The sequence below is a fragment of the Solanum dulcamara genome, chromosome 10 (genome assembly GCF_947179165.1).
Source record: "Solanum dulcamara chromosome 10, daSolDulc1.2, whole genome shotgun sequence".
Taxonomy (NCBI): domain Eukaryota; kingdom Viridiplantae; phylum Streptophyta; class Magnoliopsida; order Solanales; family Solanaceae; genus Solanum; species Solanum dulcamara.
The window spans coordinates 12,578,265-12,596,627 of NC_077246.1; the positions used below are offsets into that span (position 1 = coordinate 12,578,265).

Genomic DNA, 18,363 nt, shown 5'->3' on the forward strand with positions numbered 1-18,363 from the left:
TGCACATAATTATTTGTATGAGTAGCCAACTTAATCAACTATAAAACAAGAGTTTGTTAATAACAAAAAAGAAAATATAATACAAGAGCTTGTTAATAACAAAAAAATATAATTCAATATTTAGCATAATATTATTAGGTGCGTGCGCAACTCAAATAGTCGAATGAAAAACAATAAAACAAAATAACCTTCTACTAGTTTAAAATCAAATCCTACTTTGAACAACCCATCTAATTTTATGTTTTCAAAGTTATAACTTTAATTCCTCGCCTATGACATATATAAACTAATAATATAAAATTTTAATGAATAGTTTTGCAAAAAATAGAAATTTACTATTACTTCATTTGATAAATATAAGTTATTTATACAAATATTCTTCTTTAAAAAAAATAAAAAATAGTTTATTCAATTTTTACTTAAGATTGAAAAATATTTTTGTGTTGCTACTCCAATTAATAGTGGGCAGCTTAGATTTCTTGAAAAAAGAATAATCAGGAAAAGGAAGCGTGGAAACATATAAAGCGTTCCCTAAATTCAGATTGGAGGCAATTTTGAAAAGCCAATTGAATAATGGAGTTTGATGCATCTCCCATTAATCGGTGCTCCAAAGATCATGAGAAAATCTATCAACAATGGTTCAGTTTAGCAGATTCAGGTATACTCATTTTCTATATCCTCTTCGTGTTTATACTTATATGTATGCTCCATTTGATTTCACAAACTTATGCTGAAAACGAATTTGGGTATTTTTATTTTTTTTCATCAGATGGAGATGGACGTCTCACCGGAGGTGATGCCATCAAGTTCTTTGCCACGTCTAATTTGCCTCGCCAGGACCTCAAACAGGTTTGTATTCTTTCCTCTGTGCTGGAGAGTGACAGTTTTTGTTACCGAGTATGGTTTATTAGTTGTAGTCCCTTCAAAAGTTAGGTTTTATATGTTGAGGGTGATGAGTGGGGATCCTTTAAGGTTCTTATAAGGCTTAGTCTTCATTCTGAATGGTTGGTTACATACAATAATAAGATTTACTTAAGGGTTTAGTGTAATATTCAATGTTCAGATTGGAGGATAACTTCTTAACTTCTAATTGTCCATGTTGTAAACACAGGATTTTTGTTCTCTTCTCCTTTCAATTTTAATAACTGACTCAATCCGTGTAAAGCATTTTCCATAATTGAATTGCTCTCAACCAGATAGCAGTTGCCTGATCCTTGATGGTAGTTTAGGAAGTTAAGCTTAATTGGGGCTAATGACACTTTATGTCTGAAATTGGATGTGGAGTAGGTCTTTAAGCATTGTGTTTATAAAGCATTGTTTTCTCTGATTCTTTGGTTGATGGAATTGCGTGAATGTATATCTGGTATTTGTGTTAAGTTACTGTTGAGACCAAATTCTGTTTGACTTTCCCATTGTACCGGGTGATCTGTATTTTCTGGGATTCTATTGTAGGAATCCCACATAAAGTGAAATTCATTGGAATGCTGAGACCAACAATTATTTGAGAGTAGAGATACAACGAGAGTGAATGCATCTCTATGGTCCAACATAGCGCAAGCTGAGCTTCTTAAAAATGCAAATACTAAAATGGATGTGTAGTCATACAAGAAAAATGATCACATCCAATAGAGGGTACAAGCTAAGTTGCGCGAACTCTTCACTTTCTATGCTGCATCCATGTCTTTAGAGAAGTAAAACTAAACAACACCGGACTACCTATTAATTTTAGAATTTAGACCATGAAACATTCGACGTCTAGATTTGCACCCGTATCGGACACCCGCACCCAAGTCCGAGCAACTTAGCGTACAAGTGTAAAAGTAGAACACATAAAAGATGAATAAGAGAAGGTTTCATGAGATGGTTCGATCATATCTTGTGTAGAACTCATCGGGAAACGATCAATAAGTGTGATATTATGATGATGAAGTAGAGATAAAATCATAAAATCAAATTAAAGTTTTGTCAAAAGCTATACCATCTCTCATAATTGATGTTGATTTAGCCAAGAACATAACACAATGAAGAACATAGGATTTATATAGGCGATTTAAGCTACTCTAGATTTGGATTTAGTTGTTATTGTCACTCACATTAGTTGACCCCAACTAGTTCGAGATTGAAGAACTGTTGATCGATTGACATTCTGATTACTTGCACTCGTAGTGCTGAACTTGAGTGTTGTGCTTTGCCATTTGAATTTTTCAAACTGGTGAACCTCTTGCACTGTTGACACTGTAGAGTATTTCTGTGAACTTCATCATTACAACTAATGTGAGTGACCTCCAATCTGAAAGTCAAAGAGGATGATAGACATGTGGATTAGCTGGTCCTGTTAAATGGGAACTCCTGTTTCTTGGACCATTTCTAGTCGTTGTCATCTGCAATTATGTCAACGCTTTTCAGTGATCAGTGAACAGAACTAAACCAGTGGATAAAGTGTGTATATTTTGACAAGCACAATGATAGAACTAAGTTTGGATGGTGAAGAAACCATAACGAATAGGATGGCAAAGTCAATCCTCCCCCCTTCTCTTACACCCAAATTGAACAAATGCTTACTTATACATTACTTTTATAGTGCTACATAGGTCATGCCCAGTATCAACTGACTATCTGCAACAATATTGTATTTTTGACTTTCATACTGTCTTCTATTATGTGTCAGTTGTCCACCCTACGTTATTATGCTTTATTATGAGTCAGTTTTTGCCTAGTACTACATTAGCTATTACTGAAATCTTATTTCAATGGGATAATGGATTGTTTTTCTTTTCCTCTTTCCCAAGGTGTGGGCAATTGCAGATTCCAAACGGCAAGGCTTTCTCGGTTTTAGAGAGTTTATTGCTGCAATGCAGGTACTAGTTCATTGCAGACCTGCATTTCAACCTGGTATTTAATTTTAATCCAGACAAAACTCTGATCCCTTTTTTTTTTCAAACATGTAGTTAGTCTCTTTGGCACAAGCTGGCCACCCTGTAAGCAGTGATCTCTTAAATGCCGAAGGTAACTAGCAAGCGTTAAGTTTTTTTAATTTTAGACTGTGATCTAGCAACGAGAGTAGTCTCTAGAATGTGATCTCTGGCAAACTACTTGGTGCATTACAATGACCTGTATTCACTTTCTTTAGCTGTAGGATTGTTGTCTAAAACTATTCTTACGATTAGAACAATTTTAATCATGGCAGTTGACTTTGAAAATTTGCAACCCCCTAGCTTGGAAGGCCTGGATTTACTTCAAAATGTAAGTATGCTAGGTGTACTTTCTGCATTAGTTTTCATTTATTGTGGTGCTATTGACTTGTATTTTCTGTAATACAGAAGAAAAAGCGTATGCCTAAAAGTGAACTTGAGCAGAATGGTAATTTTACCTCAACACATACTACATCTTTCTTATATCTTCTTTCTGAATCACTCTTGGGGATTTGAGAAGGGAGTTAGATGTATCATCTATGTCTAACTAATTGGATATGGAAGCAGGCAATCCTACAGTGCAATCTTCTGTTACAGCTAATTGGTTTTCATCATCTACATCTGTAAAGAAGGTAACTGTGGTTACTTTTGTACTTTATTTGTAAACTCACAGACCTCTGCACTTTCGTTCACCTAGTCGATGCATTTTTCTGCTAGCCAGTTGTGTAATCCTTTTTTTTTTGAATGTCCTGTTTTCCAAGTTTTGCCATGTTAAACTGATATCCTTTCTTCTAATTGGAATACCTGCCTCTCACTCTCTCCCTCCCGAGTTATATGACAGATGTCTATTGACCCACTTCTTATGCAAAAAGTTATATATTGCACAAGTTACAAATATAAGTTCATTTAGTTATCTCAAATTGAAATCATATCAGATGTTTTCCCTTTGAAGTTAATTTGTAAATAAGCATCTTTTGTCCTTATCCATTATTGAGAAAGTTGTCTATGTTTTATGTTATAAACCATTTGTTGAAATTGTTGCATTGAAATGTACTCTCCCTTAATTCCTCCTTTACATCCCATAGCATTTCGTAGCATGTTTAATGCTAAATTCTCTGTTTCTGCTCTTAAAATGAGACTTGGTTCTGTTAATCAACCCTCAGGTCTCTTTAAGCTCTGTCACATCGATAGTTGATGGACTGAAGAAGTTGTACATCCAGAAACTAAAGCCACTGGAAGCAGCATATCGCTTTAATGATTTTGTTTCTCCATTACTGGTAGGCAGTTTATCATCTTGGTTGTGCTTATTTTCAAGATATAGGAGGGGAAATTCTTGCTTATATCTTTTCCGTTCAACTATAGTTTCTTTTGTACTAATCCATGGATAAGTAATGCAGAAGCCACTGACTGCTTTTTTCATGTGTTCTGTGTTGGTTAGACAAATAGTGATTTTGATGCCAAGCCAATGGTGATGCTTTTGGGTCAATACTCAACAGGAAAAACTACATTCATTAAGCATTTACTTAGAACCAGTTATCCAGGTTAGCTAACACTCTTTTTTTCTTGTCCATGTGCACTTGTTTGTTCACAGCTTCCTGTTGACACTAACGCTCCTTATTTGTCTGTAGGTGCTCACATTGGACCAGAGCCTACAACAGACAGATTTGTGGTTGTCATGGTACTTTCACTTATCTTTATTTCTGCTAACCACTGTGGTCACTTGTTTTCTGTACTTTTTGGATTATGTTGCTGAACAGAAGAGAAGTTATTCTTGTTTTCACCTTGAGTTAAATGTCTTCCATTCCATTTGAAGTTGTGCCAAAATAGTGTGCACTAAATCGACAAAGATGGTTTTCATTCATTGTACTAGCTTTTTGTGGATATATCTTTTCTCCCTTCTATCCTAGCTCATAGTTCTAAATATATCATATCATAGAGTTCCTTGAGAATACTCTGCAACAGTTTTGCTAGTTAAACCAGACATATAGTTGGAAAGGAGAAGGCTATACCCTTGCCATGCATGTTTGGTAATAGTTTTCTCAAAAGTGATTGTTATGCTAATTTTTTTGTTGGACTGGTGTTCATTTTTTACGGTGTTGTACAGAATGGACCCGACGAAAGAAGTATTCCAGGGAACACAATCGCAGTTCAAGCAAATATGCCATTTAGCGGTTTGACAACTTTTGGAACTGCATTTTTGTCAAAGTTTGAGTGTTCTCAAATGCCGCATCCTGTGAGTGCTACTCAATTGTACTCATACGTAAAATGATCAGAGCTTTCTCATAAACTCACCAGACTCTGAATATCTTTTCCCAACTTGTCCTCCTCTCATGTTAGCTGTTGGAGCACATCACATTTGTGGATACTCCTGGAGTTCTATCAGGCGAAAAGCAACGAACACAAAGGAGCTATGATTTTACGGGAGTGACGTCTTGGTTTGCTTCTAAGTGTGATCTCATTCTGCTTTTGTTTGATCCTCACAAACTTGATATAAGTGATGAATTCAAACGTGTGATTGCGTCTCTTCGAGGCCATGATGATAAGATACGGGTGGTTTTGAACAAGGCTGACCAAGTTGATACTCAACAAGTAGGCATAAACTTTTGTTTTTTTTGGTCTGTTTATGTTTTCCTCCAATTTCTGGACTAAGCTACAATTTGGTTTTATTGTTGGTTTCAACTGCAGCTTATGAGGGTTTATGGAGCATTGATGTGGTCCCTAGGGAAGGTTCTAAATACCCCTGAAGTTGCACGTGTCTACATAGGGTATGATCTCTATATTCTTGCAATTAGTTCAGGTATTCGGCCAACAAAGTAGAGTATTATTTTGGGAATTCGAATATCTATGATTTTCTGGATATCTTCAAGATGTATCAAGCTTGCACTTATGTTAGACTATTTCCAGTGGAATGCGATCTTGATTGCACCTTATGATACTTGACATCTGATTTGGGAGTTGGACCTTGTTTTTTTTAACATGTTTACGATAATGGAGGGATAGCCTAATGATAAGAACACTCCGCCTCCAATCATTAGGTTGGGTTTTGAGTCACTGGGGACCAAAGTGGAAAAAGCCACCGGTCGTGGTTGCCTCCTGGTAACTTTTTTTTTGGTGTGTGTGTGGGGGGGGGGGGGGATTACTCTGTCCAAAAGATCTACCTCACATTTGAGATATTCTCATGCTTGAGTGTATGTATAACATGCATGCTCTAGAAGCAGATATCTTATGCATGTTCATATCCTATTTGTGTGTATAGAGCATAATGTTGAGTCCTTCCGTGTTGTATCCTTCTAGATATCAAAATATTACAAACTTTGATCACTTTTTGGAGTTCCACAATAATGTGGTATTTTCTCTTTCATAGATCATTTAATGACAAACCAATAAATGAGGCTGCTATAGGGCCAATTGGAAAAGAACTTTTTGAGAAGGAACAAGATGATCTCCTTACAGACTTGAAAGACATACCAAAGAAGGCTTGTGATCGTCGTGTAAGTTTATAATCTTCATTATGTCATCATATTTTACTACTGCTCATATACTGTGCGTCTAATTTTCTTGAAATGAGGATAATAAACAGGCTATATTTTATGCAGATAAATGAATTTGTAAAACGTGCTAGAGCTGCCAAGATACATTCTTACATTATCAGTCACTTGAAAAAGGAGATGCCTGCTATGATGGGCAAAGCCAAGACCCAGCAAAAACTTATTGATAACTTGGAAGATCAATTTATGAAGGTCCCTCTTTCTCGTTCTCTGTTGTCTGTCTCAAATCTACATACATGTGCTCAACGTGCATGCATGCTTAGCACCAATCAGCAATTTCATGCACTTGTGACATATTCTTGTATGGAGCTTTAGTATTGTGTATTAATTTCCAACTTATCAAAACAGGTTCAAAAGGAACACCATCTGCCAGCTGGGGATTTCCCTAACGTCGAACAATTCAGGGAAGTTCTGAGTGGTTATAACATTGATAAGTTTGAGAAGTTGAAGCCCAAATTGATACAATCCGTCGATGACATGCTTGGTTATGACATCCCTGAACTTCTCAAGAATTTCAGAAATCCTTACGATTGACGAGGCCCAGAGCTGATATAGTGTAGAGAAATTGCTGGCAGACATGATGTTTATTATAGTATGTATCTTGTATTCTCATTCTTACTCCCACATTGAGACAAGGGCCCTAATAGTGACTAGTGAGTACTGAAGTGATGTTTTCATTTGGTAAGTATGGCTGCATGTAAATATGCATTAAGAATTCTACATCCGGGAAGATCTTTACTTTTGTATTTTTCTCATGAGTAATTTTAAATCGACAATTTGGAATTCTTGTTGTTGCTAGCAAATATCACTATTTTTGGTATTGAATCTTCCAAATCATTCTTGCAGGAAATTTAGATCCATTTCTTTTTTATCCTTTGAAAGAAAGATTCATTATCTTCAAAAAATAGGAGGTACAACCAATCAGTCGAGGAAGTTTTTCTGATGGTATGTTTTTAGGAATTTCTTCTACTTTTAATTTCATGATTGTATTTTAGGTTGAGCATAACATTCTTCTATACGCAATTCATATGTGCAGAATCTAAATGACAAGAAATTAGACAAAGTTGATCAAAATAAGGGACGATATCACGATTTGAATTCGGGTGTGATGACACTTGTCTCAATCCACTGAGACAAGTCAGCCCAAATCCAACAAAAACGAAAAATAAAGCGGAAACAATCTAAATAGATAGATAAATATATGAAAGCGGAAGTCTTAGTCAACTACAATACTCCAAAGGACTGGTTGTCACATGTACAAGCCTCTAATACAGTAGAAATGAAAGATAAATACAAGTCTTAATACATTTGTTTCTCAAACAGAACAAAGCATGTAAAAAGAAACAAGAGAGATCGTCAGCTTCGACAGCTACCTCTCAAGTGTCCTTGAATAGCCGCGTATGAAAAAGAAGGAAAATTGTATCATTGTCCGGGCTCGGAACCTACACAAGTTTAGATAGCAAGGGGTGAGTACCAAACAACACGGTACTCAACAAGTAAGACACTAAACACAGGTAAAGCTCAATAGAAACAATATTCTTAACATGCCATCAGAACCTCCATTACTACAACCTGCCCAATCTGACAGTATATATATATATATATATATATATATATATATATATATATATAATTCATATATCACGTAAGTCAAAGTGTATCTCAACAATTCAGATAGGCCAGATAGGTATCATTAGTATCATATGTGTATCAGTCACAATTACACATAGTAAGGGCAAATACTAAGCGAATCAAACAGATGCAATGCAATGTAATGAGTGCCCAATGAGATGATGCATGTATATCGATGCATCCACCACGGCGTGTGGCACGGCCCTCGATTATCATTTAGTATCAACCACGGCGCGTGACATGTCCCTCGAATATTATAAAATAACAACCACGCATGTGGCCCCTCGAATGCAATAAAGTAACAACCACGGTATGTGACATGTTTCTCGAATCCTCTTTATTTTTCTCTTTCATCATAACTTAGTCAGAACCATTTCACGTCGGCATAATCATCAATTTGGACTTCAATGATAAGAATTAACCTAAATACATATGACAATGTTCATGCAGTCGACAGGGATGAAATGAAGTCCAAGAACCATATGCAATTCATATCAATAATATCACAGTGTAATCTCCACAATGAGTTAACAATGTCAATTATTTCAATACCTCAGTTTATTAGATCAAATTTCCTTTTTCATATTTCCGATAATCAACCTTAGGTGTATTCATGATTCATAATCAAACCCAACTCAAGTTCACATCAATTCACATAGCACGTAGCAAGAATACAAGGTTCTACAAAGCTTACAAAGGTTTAGAGTTTCACTTGCCTTAGTATCGCTCTCGACTACTCCAAAACTTGAGCCTTGCCCTTTCGTCGATGCTTCAAATCGTAAGAATCTAATCAAATAATGATTCACAATCAAATTACGGAACTAACAACACCAAAATCATGAAATTCGGACAAAATGGTCAAAACGGTTCAAAGATCCGATTTCGGAAACAGAGTCCAAATTTGGAAATTTTTGGATGAAAACATTCTTTGAAGTATTTGGGACTTATTGGTGAAAACCATTTCAAAAACGGAGTTGTATTCAACTCAAAATCATCAATTTTCTAAAATCAAGTTCTTGAACAAAACCCCTCAATTTCACCAATTCAAAATCACCAATTTTCAAGTGAAATTACGAAGATTATGGGTTAAAACCATTTATCCAATAAGTTTGCCTCAAAATTTCCTTTGAAAATCGCCTACCCAAGCTTCACAAAATAGAAAATGGTGAAAAATGGCATATTCCCGACCTTTTGAGAAGTCACTGGTTTCAGGGATTTCTATCCCTTCCGATCACGGCACATTTGGCCCGTGACCGCGATGATCAACTCTTGTCTCTTCCGTGGTTGCGGCCTTGACCTCGCGAACATGAGGTCCAGGCCATCCGACCCTCCGCAATCATGATCAAGACTCCGCGAACGCGGAGGCCTACTAAGATCATCCCTCACGAACGGGATGAAGGGAAAAGCTAACATCAGATATCAGCAACAACACTCAGGTCTAAAAGTTTTCGGAGTGACCCTTGGGATTCGTTCGCTATTCCTGCACACAAACATTATATGCCACCATACTAATTTCGACGTTCCGGACTCAATGGAACCATCAAAATTCAAATTCAAGGTCTCCTTGACCCAGAACCCAATAAGTCGCAACGAAACTAACTTGAGGCCTCAAAACACTAAATCAAGCATGAGACCTTTAAAAATTCAACTAAGACCACTATCAGGCCAAAAATCATCCCCCGAATCCAACCGAATCATCTAAATTCAATTTTGAGTAGCGGATCTCTGAATGTTGATCAAAGTCAACTCTATGATCCAAATTTCAAGAATTTCCAACTTAAAACTTCAAATCCTGATATAACTCCGAATCTAATTTTTTTCAACTCTCTTAGACCAAATTCCACATTCTGGAGTTGATGAAATCTACGGAATGCCATTCCGAGATCCGAAACTCCGAATGACACCAAATACCACTTTTAAGCAACTTAAGGCCTCAAATTTCAAACTTTGCCAAAAAACCTTGACTTTTCAAAAAAATTCACAACACCAATTTTGAATACTGATCAAATATGACTCGAGGCAACTACTGAAAGGGATAAAACAATTATTTTACGAGAAATACCAAAAATGAACTTCGGGTCATTACAGACAAAAAGATAGCACGTGCTATACAACTCCCAAAAAAATTATCTAGCACTTATTTATGTAATAACGTTTATGTTTTAATGTGTTGTTTTATAGGGTTTAAGTTAGTTGGTAGTTTATTTGTTCATCCCATTTTATATTGATTAGTTAACAAGATTATTATTAGTTAATTGCTTTAAGCAATTTAACTATGAATTTGTCAAACGTTCCAAATTAATGCATAATTTTGTTTGTAATGTGAAGATTTTTATATTTTACTATTAATCTAGGATGTCACACAAGTTAGTAAAAAAAGAATAACAAAAAATAAGATAATATTTTTCATTAAGAAATAGATAGGCAAAACAAATATAATATTTATTAAAATTCTACAAAATAATTACATGTATACATACATCAATGAGCCCCAGATGCATGTCATATGCCTTAGCTTATCTATCGGCTTACGGATAATAATACCCAGTCTCCCCACCAGGCCACCCTCCATCATCCTCATCCGTTTCCTTTCTCCTCTTAATAGGAGGATGTTCCTTGCCATGACTGTTTGTCCATCAGGATTCTCCCTTTTCTTTTCCCTTTCTCTTTATTGTTGCAGTAATAGGAATGGACTTTTTTTTATAACTAATCAATGTAGTATACCCGGGCTCAAACTAGCCTATCGACTAGAAGATCATCCAAGTTTAGTACATCATTGCCACCCTGCAAATCTCGCGAAGGCTGGCCCTCCCTCTAAGTCTTTGTGGAAAGCATCCCTATCCTTGTAATCATGCACGGAAGACATAAGCCTCCTAGCTCGGCTAAGAAGAAGACCGAAGTGTATCAAAAATGACTACCTCTTACTGACAATTAAATGGGTCAAAATTTCAATTCACCATCCCTCTTGACTTTCAATGACTTCTACAATCACCTTAGAAAATAGTGGATCCTGACATTATAGATGTTGTTTTGGTATTCATGGAGAATGATATGACTTTTACAACAATTCAATGCAACAGTAACAGCATTTATTCCTAAGGTTTCTCATATATCCTTTGTCAATTAGCCAATTTATGCCTATTTCATGTTGTAATGCCTTATAAATGCATATCTAAATTAATATGTCAGAGGTTTATAATGGTGCTTCCTTCCATTATATCAGGCTCTCAAGTAGATCCATGACTCATATTGTGCTTATTTGTCTTGATTTACTTAGGGATTATCTCAAAAGGACAATTCCTAGATGTATGATGATAATAGACCTTCAAAAAGCTTATGACACGGTGAAACATAATTTTGTTGAGGTTATGACTTTTCCCAAAAGTTTATAAAAATTGTTATGACTTATGTTGCAACTACAAAATGTCTTGTCAATGTCAATGGTCATGGACATGAGGTATGATACAGGAAGATCTAATATCTCCACTATTGTATGTCATGGTGATAGAGTATCTTTCAACAACTCTTGGGAAGATGGCACAATTAAGTGACTTTAGATTTCTCCAATGTGCAAGGAATTAAAACTAACACATCTTGTTTTTGTAGATAACCTTATGATAATTTTTTCACCGCAAATAAATGTTGTGTCTGTTAGATATTTTTCCTATGTTGGACGACTGCAAGTTATCATTTCTGTTTTGTTCTCATTACATAATTTTTCGAACTCTGTTATCATATTGCTCCAAATTATACTTAAAGCAATGGATATAAAATGTAGAGAATATCTTTGGAGTAGCTCGGATGACACGATGAAACCAACTCAAGTAGCTTGGGACAAGGTGTGTCAATCAAAGAAATACAAAGGCTTAAATGTGAGAAGTTGTAGATTATGAAATCTGATTTCTATTGAAAAATCGATCTGGAAGATTGTTATAAAAAATGTAGTCTTACGGGTGAAATAGATACATGGACTTTATATAGAAAAAAAACTGACACCTGAATTCATATTTCCCCAGAAAATTGTAATGCTCTCATTTCTGAGATATCAAGTGATATTTTCATCATGAAGAGTAAAATATGTGTTGGAGTTGTTTTTTTTAATCAAATTTTATTAAATTATGATGATATTCATAACTCACACACCTTTGTAACTTTTTTAATGATTCATAACAATATTTTAAAATAAAAGATTATGATCTTAATGATTAATTTTATATTTAAGATTATTTTTTTAATAACTTTTTATGTAATTCGTTCAAATAAACAAAAAGGGACAATTTCAAATATATACAATAAACTAATTAGTTTATAACAAATATAGTCATGTTTTATTTGTATAAAAAATAGCCAAAATAACAGAAAATATACCGTGACTATACAATATAGCCTACCAAAAGTCATAAAAAATATACATTGATTATACAATATAAATTACTTATACATGATCTATACACTCAAATTGACAAATATAACCCTGGCATTCAGCTATTGTCTTTCTCTACAAGCCATTACAATTTTATTTCACTTGTCCATTTCCCCCAAATCTGCGTTAAAAGTGTGAATTTGGAGATGTTGGTTAGTAGAATTTCATCTCGTTTCCCAAGAGCCATTGTAACTCAGTGCCGGAGCTCCCTGCTCCTCTGTTCCCGACAACAGCAACAGCAACAACACGTTCCTATTCTTGCATCTCAGTGCCATGAAAAGGTTTGATTTTGTGCCTGATATTTTTGTAATTCTCCATTTTTAGGGTTTTAGGGGTTGTCGTAATTTAGCATAGGCTTCTATTTGGATCGTAATCGAGGATATGATATTTAGCTGATGATTTTCTTTGATGATGTTGCCAAGTTTTGTTTAATAGTAGTAATTGTTTCAGTCGAAAGTTATAATAGTGGTGTATATTCAACTTGGTTGTTCTACTAAGGAATCCTTTGGTAGGAGGTATTAGAGAATCTACTATTGGTATTGACTTTGGTGTTATTTAATCCTTTGTTTGGTATTGTTATGCACCCTATTTTAGTGTTTCCTATTCTTATACATAGTGACATTAACAATACTAGTGATATTCCTATTCTAATACACCTTATTCATTTAATACAACAAGTTAAACATAAAACATAATGCTACTATAGCTAATCCCAACATTACTAATACACTCTAGTCAATACTATTTTTACACACCCTACCAAACACGACCCATTAAATAATACATGTATTAGCTTTGGTATTATTTAATCCCTTGTTTGGTGGTGTTTTCGACCTATGTATAATAGCTTATACATGTGTTAGTTATATATCTTATCCAGTACTATTCTTATAATGGTATACTATTTCTATTCTAATAACCCTATTAATTTAATACAACAAAGTTATATATCTTATCCAGTACTATTCTTATAATGGTATACTATTTCTATTCTAATAACCCTATTAATTTAATACAACAAACCAAACAGTCTGATAAAAAATAATGTCAGCATCACTAATCCACGCATAACTAATTTCAACTTTACTAATACCCCATATTCGGTACTATTTTTATACTCTCTGTCAAATGACTCCTTTTAAGTACCTCCATCCCCCCTTTAGAAAAGATATTGGGTTACTTTGCCAACCAATGCTTAGGTAAATGGGAAGAATTTTTATTTTGCAAGGTTTGGGCTTGATCTCTATCTAAATTATTGGAAGTATTAGAACCCTTGTATAGTGTTTATGCAAACATAGCCCAAAATGGTTTGTAAGAAGATAGACACAACATTTTACCTTCAGCTATAAAATGTCTTTAAGAACAATATTTCATCAGTATAGTGTGTAAATATTCCAGTTAGGGGAAAATATTTATTGTTCTAACTACTTTTAGAATCAGTAAAGTGATGATGTGTTTCTGTTGAAGGATTTAAAGAGTATGGAACAGGTGTAGTTTAGTAGTAACAGAAGGTGACATTCATCTCCTCAATTTAGTATTAGTGACAACAGGAATGTAGGCAAAAACATCGTTTGTAAGTGTTATACAACAACAACAAAAACAACATACCCAGTGTAATTTCACTTGCAAGTGCTATACTGATCCTAATTCTTTTGTACTTCTTTTCGATGAATGGTCTACAGAAGGGTTTTACTGAGTTGAAATATCCCTCATGTCCTCTTTGGTTCCTATATTCAGACCTAGTAGCTGAGACTGTATGACAGTATAAACCATCCTACTTGTTTTCTTTATTTTGAGTTCTACCATGATGACGAAAATTTCATAAAAACATCATCTTCAGTCAACTGTTCCAGTCTATTTATCAGGAAGGCCATTGAGAATAAAAAAGAGCACATGAACCTCTTTTTTCATCTTAAAGTAGGAGGAAGAATATAGGAGAAGTACTAGAAGACTAATAGTGCAAGCATAGTACAATGCTGAAATTACATAAAATCCCATGATATTTGGGCTTCGAAAATGACATAGATAAAGATCATTGCTAAGGGGTTTCATTGTCGAATTGATCTCAAAATTGGATCTCGTATTGTGTCAAGAGAAACAACACGGATAAGATCACCGCTAAAGAATTTTGTCGTTGAATTGATTCCAAAAGAGGTGACCTGGGTAGTGCTGTAAGAGTAAGCGTTCAAGTACTGGTGCTATGACATGAAGAGTGGGTGGATAAGATGTAAGCATATCATAAATGTTGGAATTCTATGAAAGAGAGGGCGGAGGAAAGTAAAGGCCAGAGAACAAGAGACAAATATGGGCTGCTCAGGATTAGAACCACAGAGGTTGGGAGTTGACACTGTTAGTTGCTTAGACAAAATGACAGAAACATAATGAACCTGTAAGCCATTCAACCTCTAAAAAATGCTATGAGAAACATTTGATTGGACTCAAATATCTAGAGAACCAAGATGTATTTCAGAACCTTCGGTATTTGAAAATTTAAAAATCACCATAGAACTGAGACTAAATGAAGTAGGAACGAACCAGATACAGATCCAATGACTCAATATGAATCCCAGTTTGGAAAAAGAGCAGAAACCATTTCCTATAATGGTGATTAAACTAGAGAAGATCTTTAAACAAACTTGATTATTAAACCTTGGGGTTATAAGATAAAATGCTAAATAGAAAGAGTGACAAAAGATTGATACCCAATTAGACTATTTAAACCCAAATAATCCTAGAAAGGCAAACCCAAGTGACCCTAGATAGGCATGAGTCCAAATATTGTACTTGTAGGACTCAAAATAAACTCCAGCTTTCTAAATATCTAACTCGACAGACCCCCATATAAAACCGAAACACATAATGTGTTGAGAACTTAGAAATGTTTCACTATGGGCTTACATCATGGTTAATAATCATGATTTGCATAGAAATATCAAAGTAGAAAGAGAAATGGACCTTTTGTAGCAGGTACCTTCAATATATTAAAGAACTGCTGTTTGTATAGAAAGTGCAACAGTGAACTGCGGCGAATGAACTTTTACCCGAAAATGAACCACAACTCGAGCTCGAACTGATAACCATACTGATACACTAACAGAGACCTTTAATTGAATGAGAAAAGCTGAAACGAACTGTGGTCTTCTGATTGCACTCCATCTCAGCATAATATTGTAAAAAATCAGGATGTTCAAAACAAACTCAACAATCATTTGAAACCTTTACTGAAACTTTGAGAATCTAAAGGTGCCAGGGAATGTAAAAGATGTTGGAGTACCTTAATTGACTGCTAGCTTAGTTAATTTTAGGAACAACCAGAAGCCATCTTTTTCTGCATTTTGAGATAGTTTGCAATAGTTGGAGCTTGTTCCTGGGATGATTGGTGTGGAGTGGGTTACGTTTACTACGAGTTGTAGGATGTTTATCAGTTGGATTGGCTCTGTCATGTTTCAAAGGGACATCCAGACCAACATAATTTGAAAAATAGTGGCCTGTCTAACTTGTTCTTTTTGCTGTCATCAAAGTACTGTACAGTGCCTAGATAGCTTTATAGATCTTTTAACTCGCTCAAGCTGTAAACTCAACATTCCACTAAGTTGATGCCTTGAGAAATTATGTATAAGTTACTCTGTACTTGTCAAAAGAAGAAATGTTCAATTTTCATATGCACCTAAATATTGCTGGTTCTGCTAATGGTCAATCAGGTTACTCTATTCCATGAATCTGTCCTGCAACGATTTGGAATTTCATCCTCTGCATCCCCCCAACATAATGAAAAAGAGACATCTCAGTCCCAAAGCAAACCAGGAAGCACAAAAGAGAATGGGGAAATGAATGGAAATTGTGAAGCTTCAGTTTCTGCTGATTCTCAGGGTCAAGATGAGAATGATGAATCAGGTTCTGATTTGGCATCCAATGACAACACAAATGAAAATATCAAACAAAGGAGAAGACATACTAAACAAGCTGTATCTTCTGATTCTGATTCTGATTCTGATTTAGATACGGAGGACCTTTCCAAGGATGACTTGATGAAACTAGTGGCTGAGAAGGAAGAACTCCTAAAGATAAAAGATGATGAGTTTCAGAAAATGAAGGAAAAAGTTCTTAGATCTTATGCAGAGATGGAGAATGTCATGAACAGAGCCAAACGAGAAGCAGAAAATTCCAAAAAGTTTGCCATTCAAGTTAGTTTTCCTAGGCACATGCTTTGCCAGATAGTCCTGCATTTACTTGTTAGTATATTACGTTATGCTTGTGATTTTCTCTTAGCTTTTGCATAAATGCTGTTGCAGAATTTTGTGAAAGCGCTTCTAGATGTTGCTGATAATATGGGTCGTGCTTCTTCTGTTGTAAAAGAGAGCTTCTCCAAAATTGATGAATCTAAGGATACTGTTGGAGCTGTGCCACTTCTGAAGACACTTCTGGAAGGTGTTGAAATGACTGATAAACAGCTTGCCGAGGTACACTTTTTCACCTAAATATACTCCATGGTTTTTGTCCCTCTTTCACTGCTTCGTAGACTGAATTCATCTGTGAAACACAACCTTTTTTTACAAACATTATCTACAGTATAATCTACTTTATGTCTTTTAGGGATCCGGATGACATTATAATTATAAATTTCAACAAGATAGTTCCAAAAATTACCCCTTAAGGCCGTGTAAAACCCTACAGATTTTGGCAATAGAACCCCTTGCTGCTCATTCACTTCTGCTAAATGCCCCAATCAGCTTCTGAAATGAAGAAGCAGCAAAGAAGGTTTGCAGTTTGCTATATATACACATGCAGCTGGAAGAGAAGATCCAAACATTTTTCTTTGATATTGGAAATCCCAGTAGAATGCTTACTCTTGCTCCAATTGGAATGTAAGGTTTAATAACTTCAGGGGGTTAAATTTGTAATACTTCTGGTCTATGTTATTGTTGCTTCTTCAGACTTCAATGTCTTGAAAGACCCTCGTGAGGAGGTCTCCATTATATGTTTCTCAGTGCTGCGTTTGGCTTACTGATCGTTACTTTTCAGGTATTCAAAAAGTTTGGTGTGGGAAAATATGATCCTACAAATGAAGAATTTGATCCAAATAAGCATAATGCAGTGTTTCAAGTACCAGATCCTAAAAAGGCTCCTGGCATGGTCGCTGTCTGCCTCAAGGTATCTGTTAGGAATTTCTTCTCCGGCATTCGTGTATTTTATTTGCTATTTCAATCTGCATGCTCTTGATCCTTGGTGATTATTGCAAACCTAGAATGTACTTTAGACATTCCTTTTCATTGAATGACTAAAAGACATGACCTCCCTCCTTGTTGCAGTCGGGTTACATCTTGCATGAACGAATCATTCGGCCAGCTGAAGTTGGTGTGACGGTAGCTATGGAGAGTACAAAGGCAGATTGACGAACTGAAGCTTAAATAGGTGGATCATGAGCCAAGATTTTGGAGCTGAGAAATCTTTAACTAGGTGGAACTGGAAGAAAAATATTTGCTCACGTTCGAAAAGGAATTTAGTTCCAGATCCTTCAATGGAGCTGTCCGTCACAGAGTTGTTATAGTTTTTTTCTACCATTTAAAATTTTTTGTTCTTCAGTGTTAAATAATCTCTGTTAATAATGACATTTTTATTGTGAGTAGGAAGGTTTTCTATGCCGTCCTTTCTGTTCACTTGTCCAAATTAGAATGTTGCTATGCTGTGCTGTAGGAACTCCATATGAATACTGAGTCTTACCTTTAATCTTCCATTTGTTTGGGTATTATGCAAAATTGAATATGCAATGGTTTACAAAACATTGCTGACTCGATATGGATAGAGTTCAACTCATCGGTCTCCCTTCTCTACCCTGGGATGCATGAAT

The 18,363-nt window shown here is 35.3% G+C and overlaps 2 protein-coding genes across 5 annotated transcripts; both read left to right on the plus strand.

The window, feature by feature from the left end:
• Positions 1–472: 472 nt before the first annotated feature.
• Positions 473–7,243, plus strand: LOC129871233 (EH domain-containing protein 1-like). Its single transcript, XM_055946134.1, has 16 exons — positions 473–658; positions 770–849; positions 2,790–2,858; positions 2,949–3,006; positions 3,188–3,243; positions 3,321–3,360; positions 3,480–3,544; positions 4,076–4,189; positions 4,351–4,453; positions 4,541–4,590; positions 5,017–5,145; positions 5,250–5,501; positions 5,598–5,677; positions 6,277–6,403; positions 6,509–6,652; positions 6,809–7,243. The coding sequence occupies exons 1-16, from the start codon at positions 574–576 to the stop codon at positions 6,992–6,994; spliced, it is 1,638 nt and encodes a 545-aa protein (XP_055802109.1). The 5' UTR covers positions 473–573; the 3' UTR covers positions 6,995–7,243.
• A 5,332-nt stretch (positions 7,244–12,575) lies between these two features.
• On the plus strand, positions 12,576–18,271 carry LOC129870158 (grpE protein homolog 2, mitochondrial-like). Of its 4 annotated transcripts, XM_055944792.1 has the most exons (6): positions 12,577–12,796; positions 16,217–16,409; positions 16,515–16,699; positions 16,808–16,975; positions 17,538–17,666; positions 17,825–18,271. In XM_055944792.1, exons 1-6 carry the CDS (start codon positions 12,662–12,664, stop codon positions 17,906–17,908), a joined length of 894 nt encoding a protein of 297 aa, XP_055800767.1. In that variant the 5' UTR covers positions 12,577–12,661; the 3' UTR covers positions 17,909–18,271. The 4 variants fall into 4 exon arrangements, with proteins under 4 accessions (XP_055800768.1, XP_055800767.1, XP_055800769.1 ...); XM_055944791.1 differs by having other exon boundaries at positions 12,578–12,796; positions 16,217–16,699; XM_055944793.1 differs by lacking the exons at positions 17,538–17,666; positions 17,825–18,271 and adding an exon at positions 17,190–17,503 and having other exon boundaries at positions 12,576–12,796; positions 16,217–16,699.
• Positions 18,272–18,363: the final 92 nt, after the last annotated feature.

What these genes read in the sequence shown, in the direction of transcription:
- LOC129871233 (XM_055946134.1), top strand. Translation starts at nt 574, where the DNA reads ATGGAGTTTGATGCATCTCCCATTAATCGGTGCTCCAAAGATCATGAG. An exon ending in GTTCTCAAATGCCGCATCCT is followed by an intron (nt 5,146 to 5,249) that starts GTGAGTGCTACT and finishes CTCTCATGTTAG; the next exon opens with CTGTTGGAGCACATCACATT. An exon ending in ACCAAGTTGATACTCAACAA is followed by an intron (nt 5,502 to 5,597) that starts GTAGGCATAAAC and finishes TTTCAACTGCAG; the next exon opens with CTTATGAGGGTTTATGGAGC.
- LOC129870158 (XM_055944791.1), top strand. Translation starts at nt 12,662, where the DNA reads ATGTTGGTTAGTAGAATTTCATCTCGTTTCCCAAGAGCCATTGTAACT. An exon ending in CATCTCAGTGCCATGAAAAG is followed by an intron (nt 12,797 to 16,216) that starts GTTTGATTTTGT and finishes ATGGTCAATCAG; the next exon opens with GTTACTCTATTCCATGAATC. An exon ending in CCAAAAAGTTTGCCATTCAA is followed by an intron (nt 16,700 to 16,807) that starts GTTAGTTTTCCT and finishes ATGCTGTTGCAG; the next exon opens with AATTTTGTGAAAGCGCTTCT.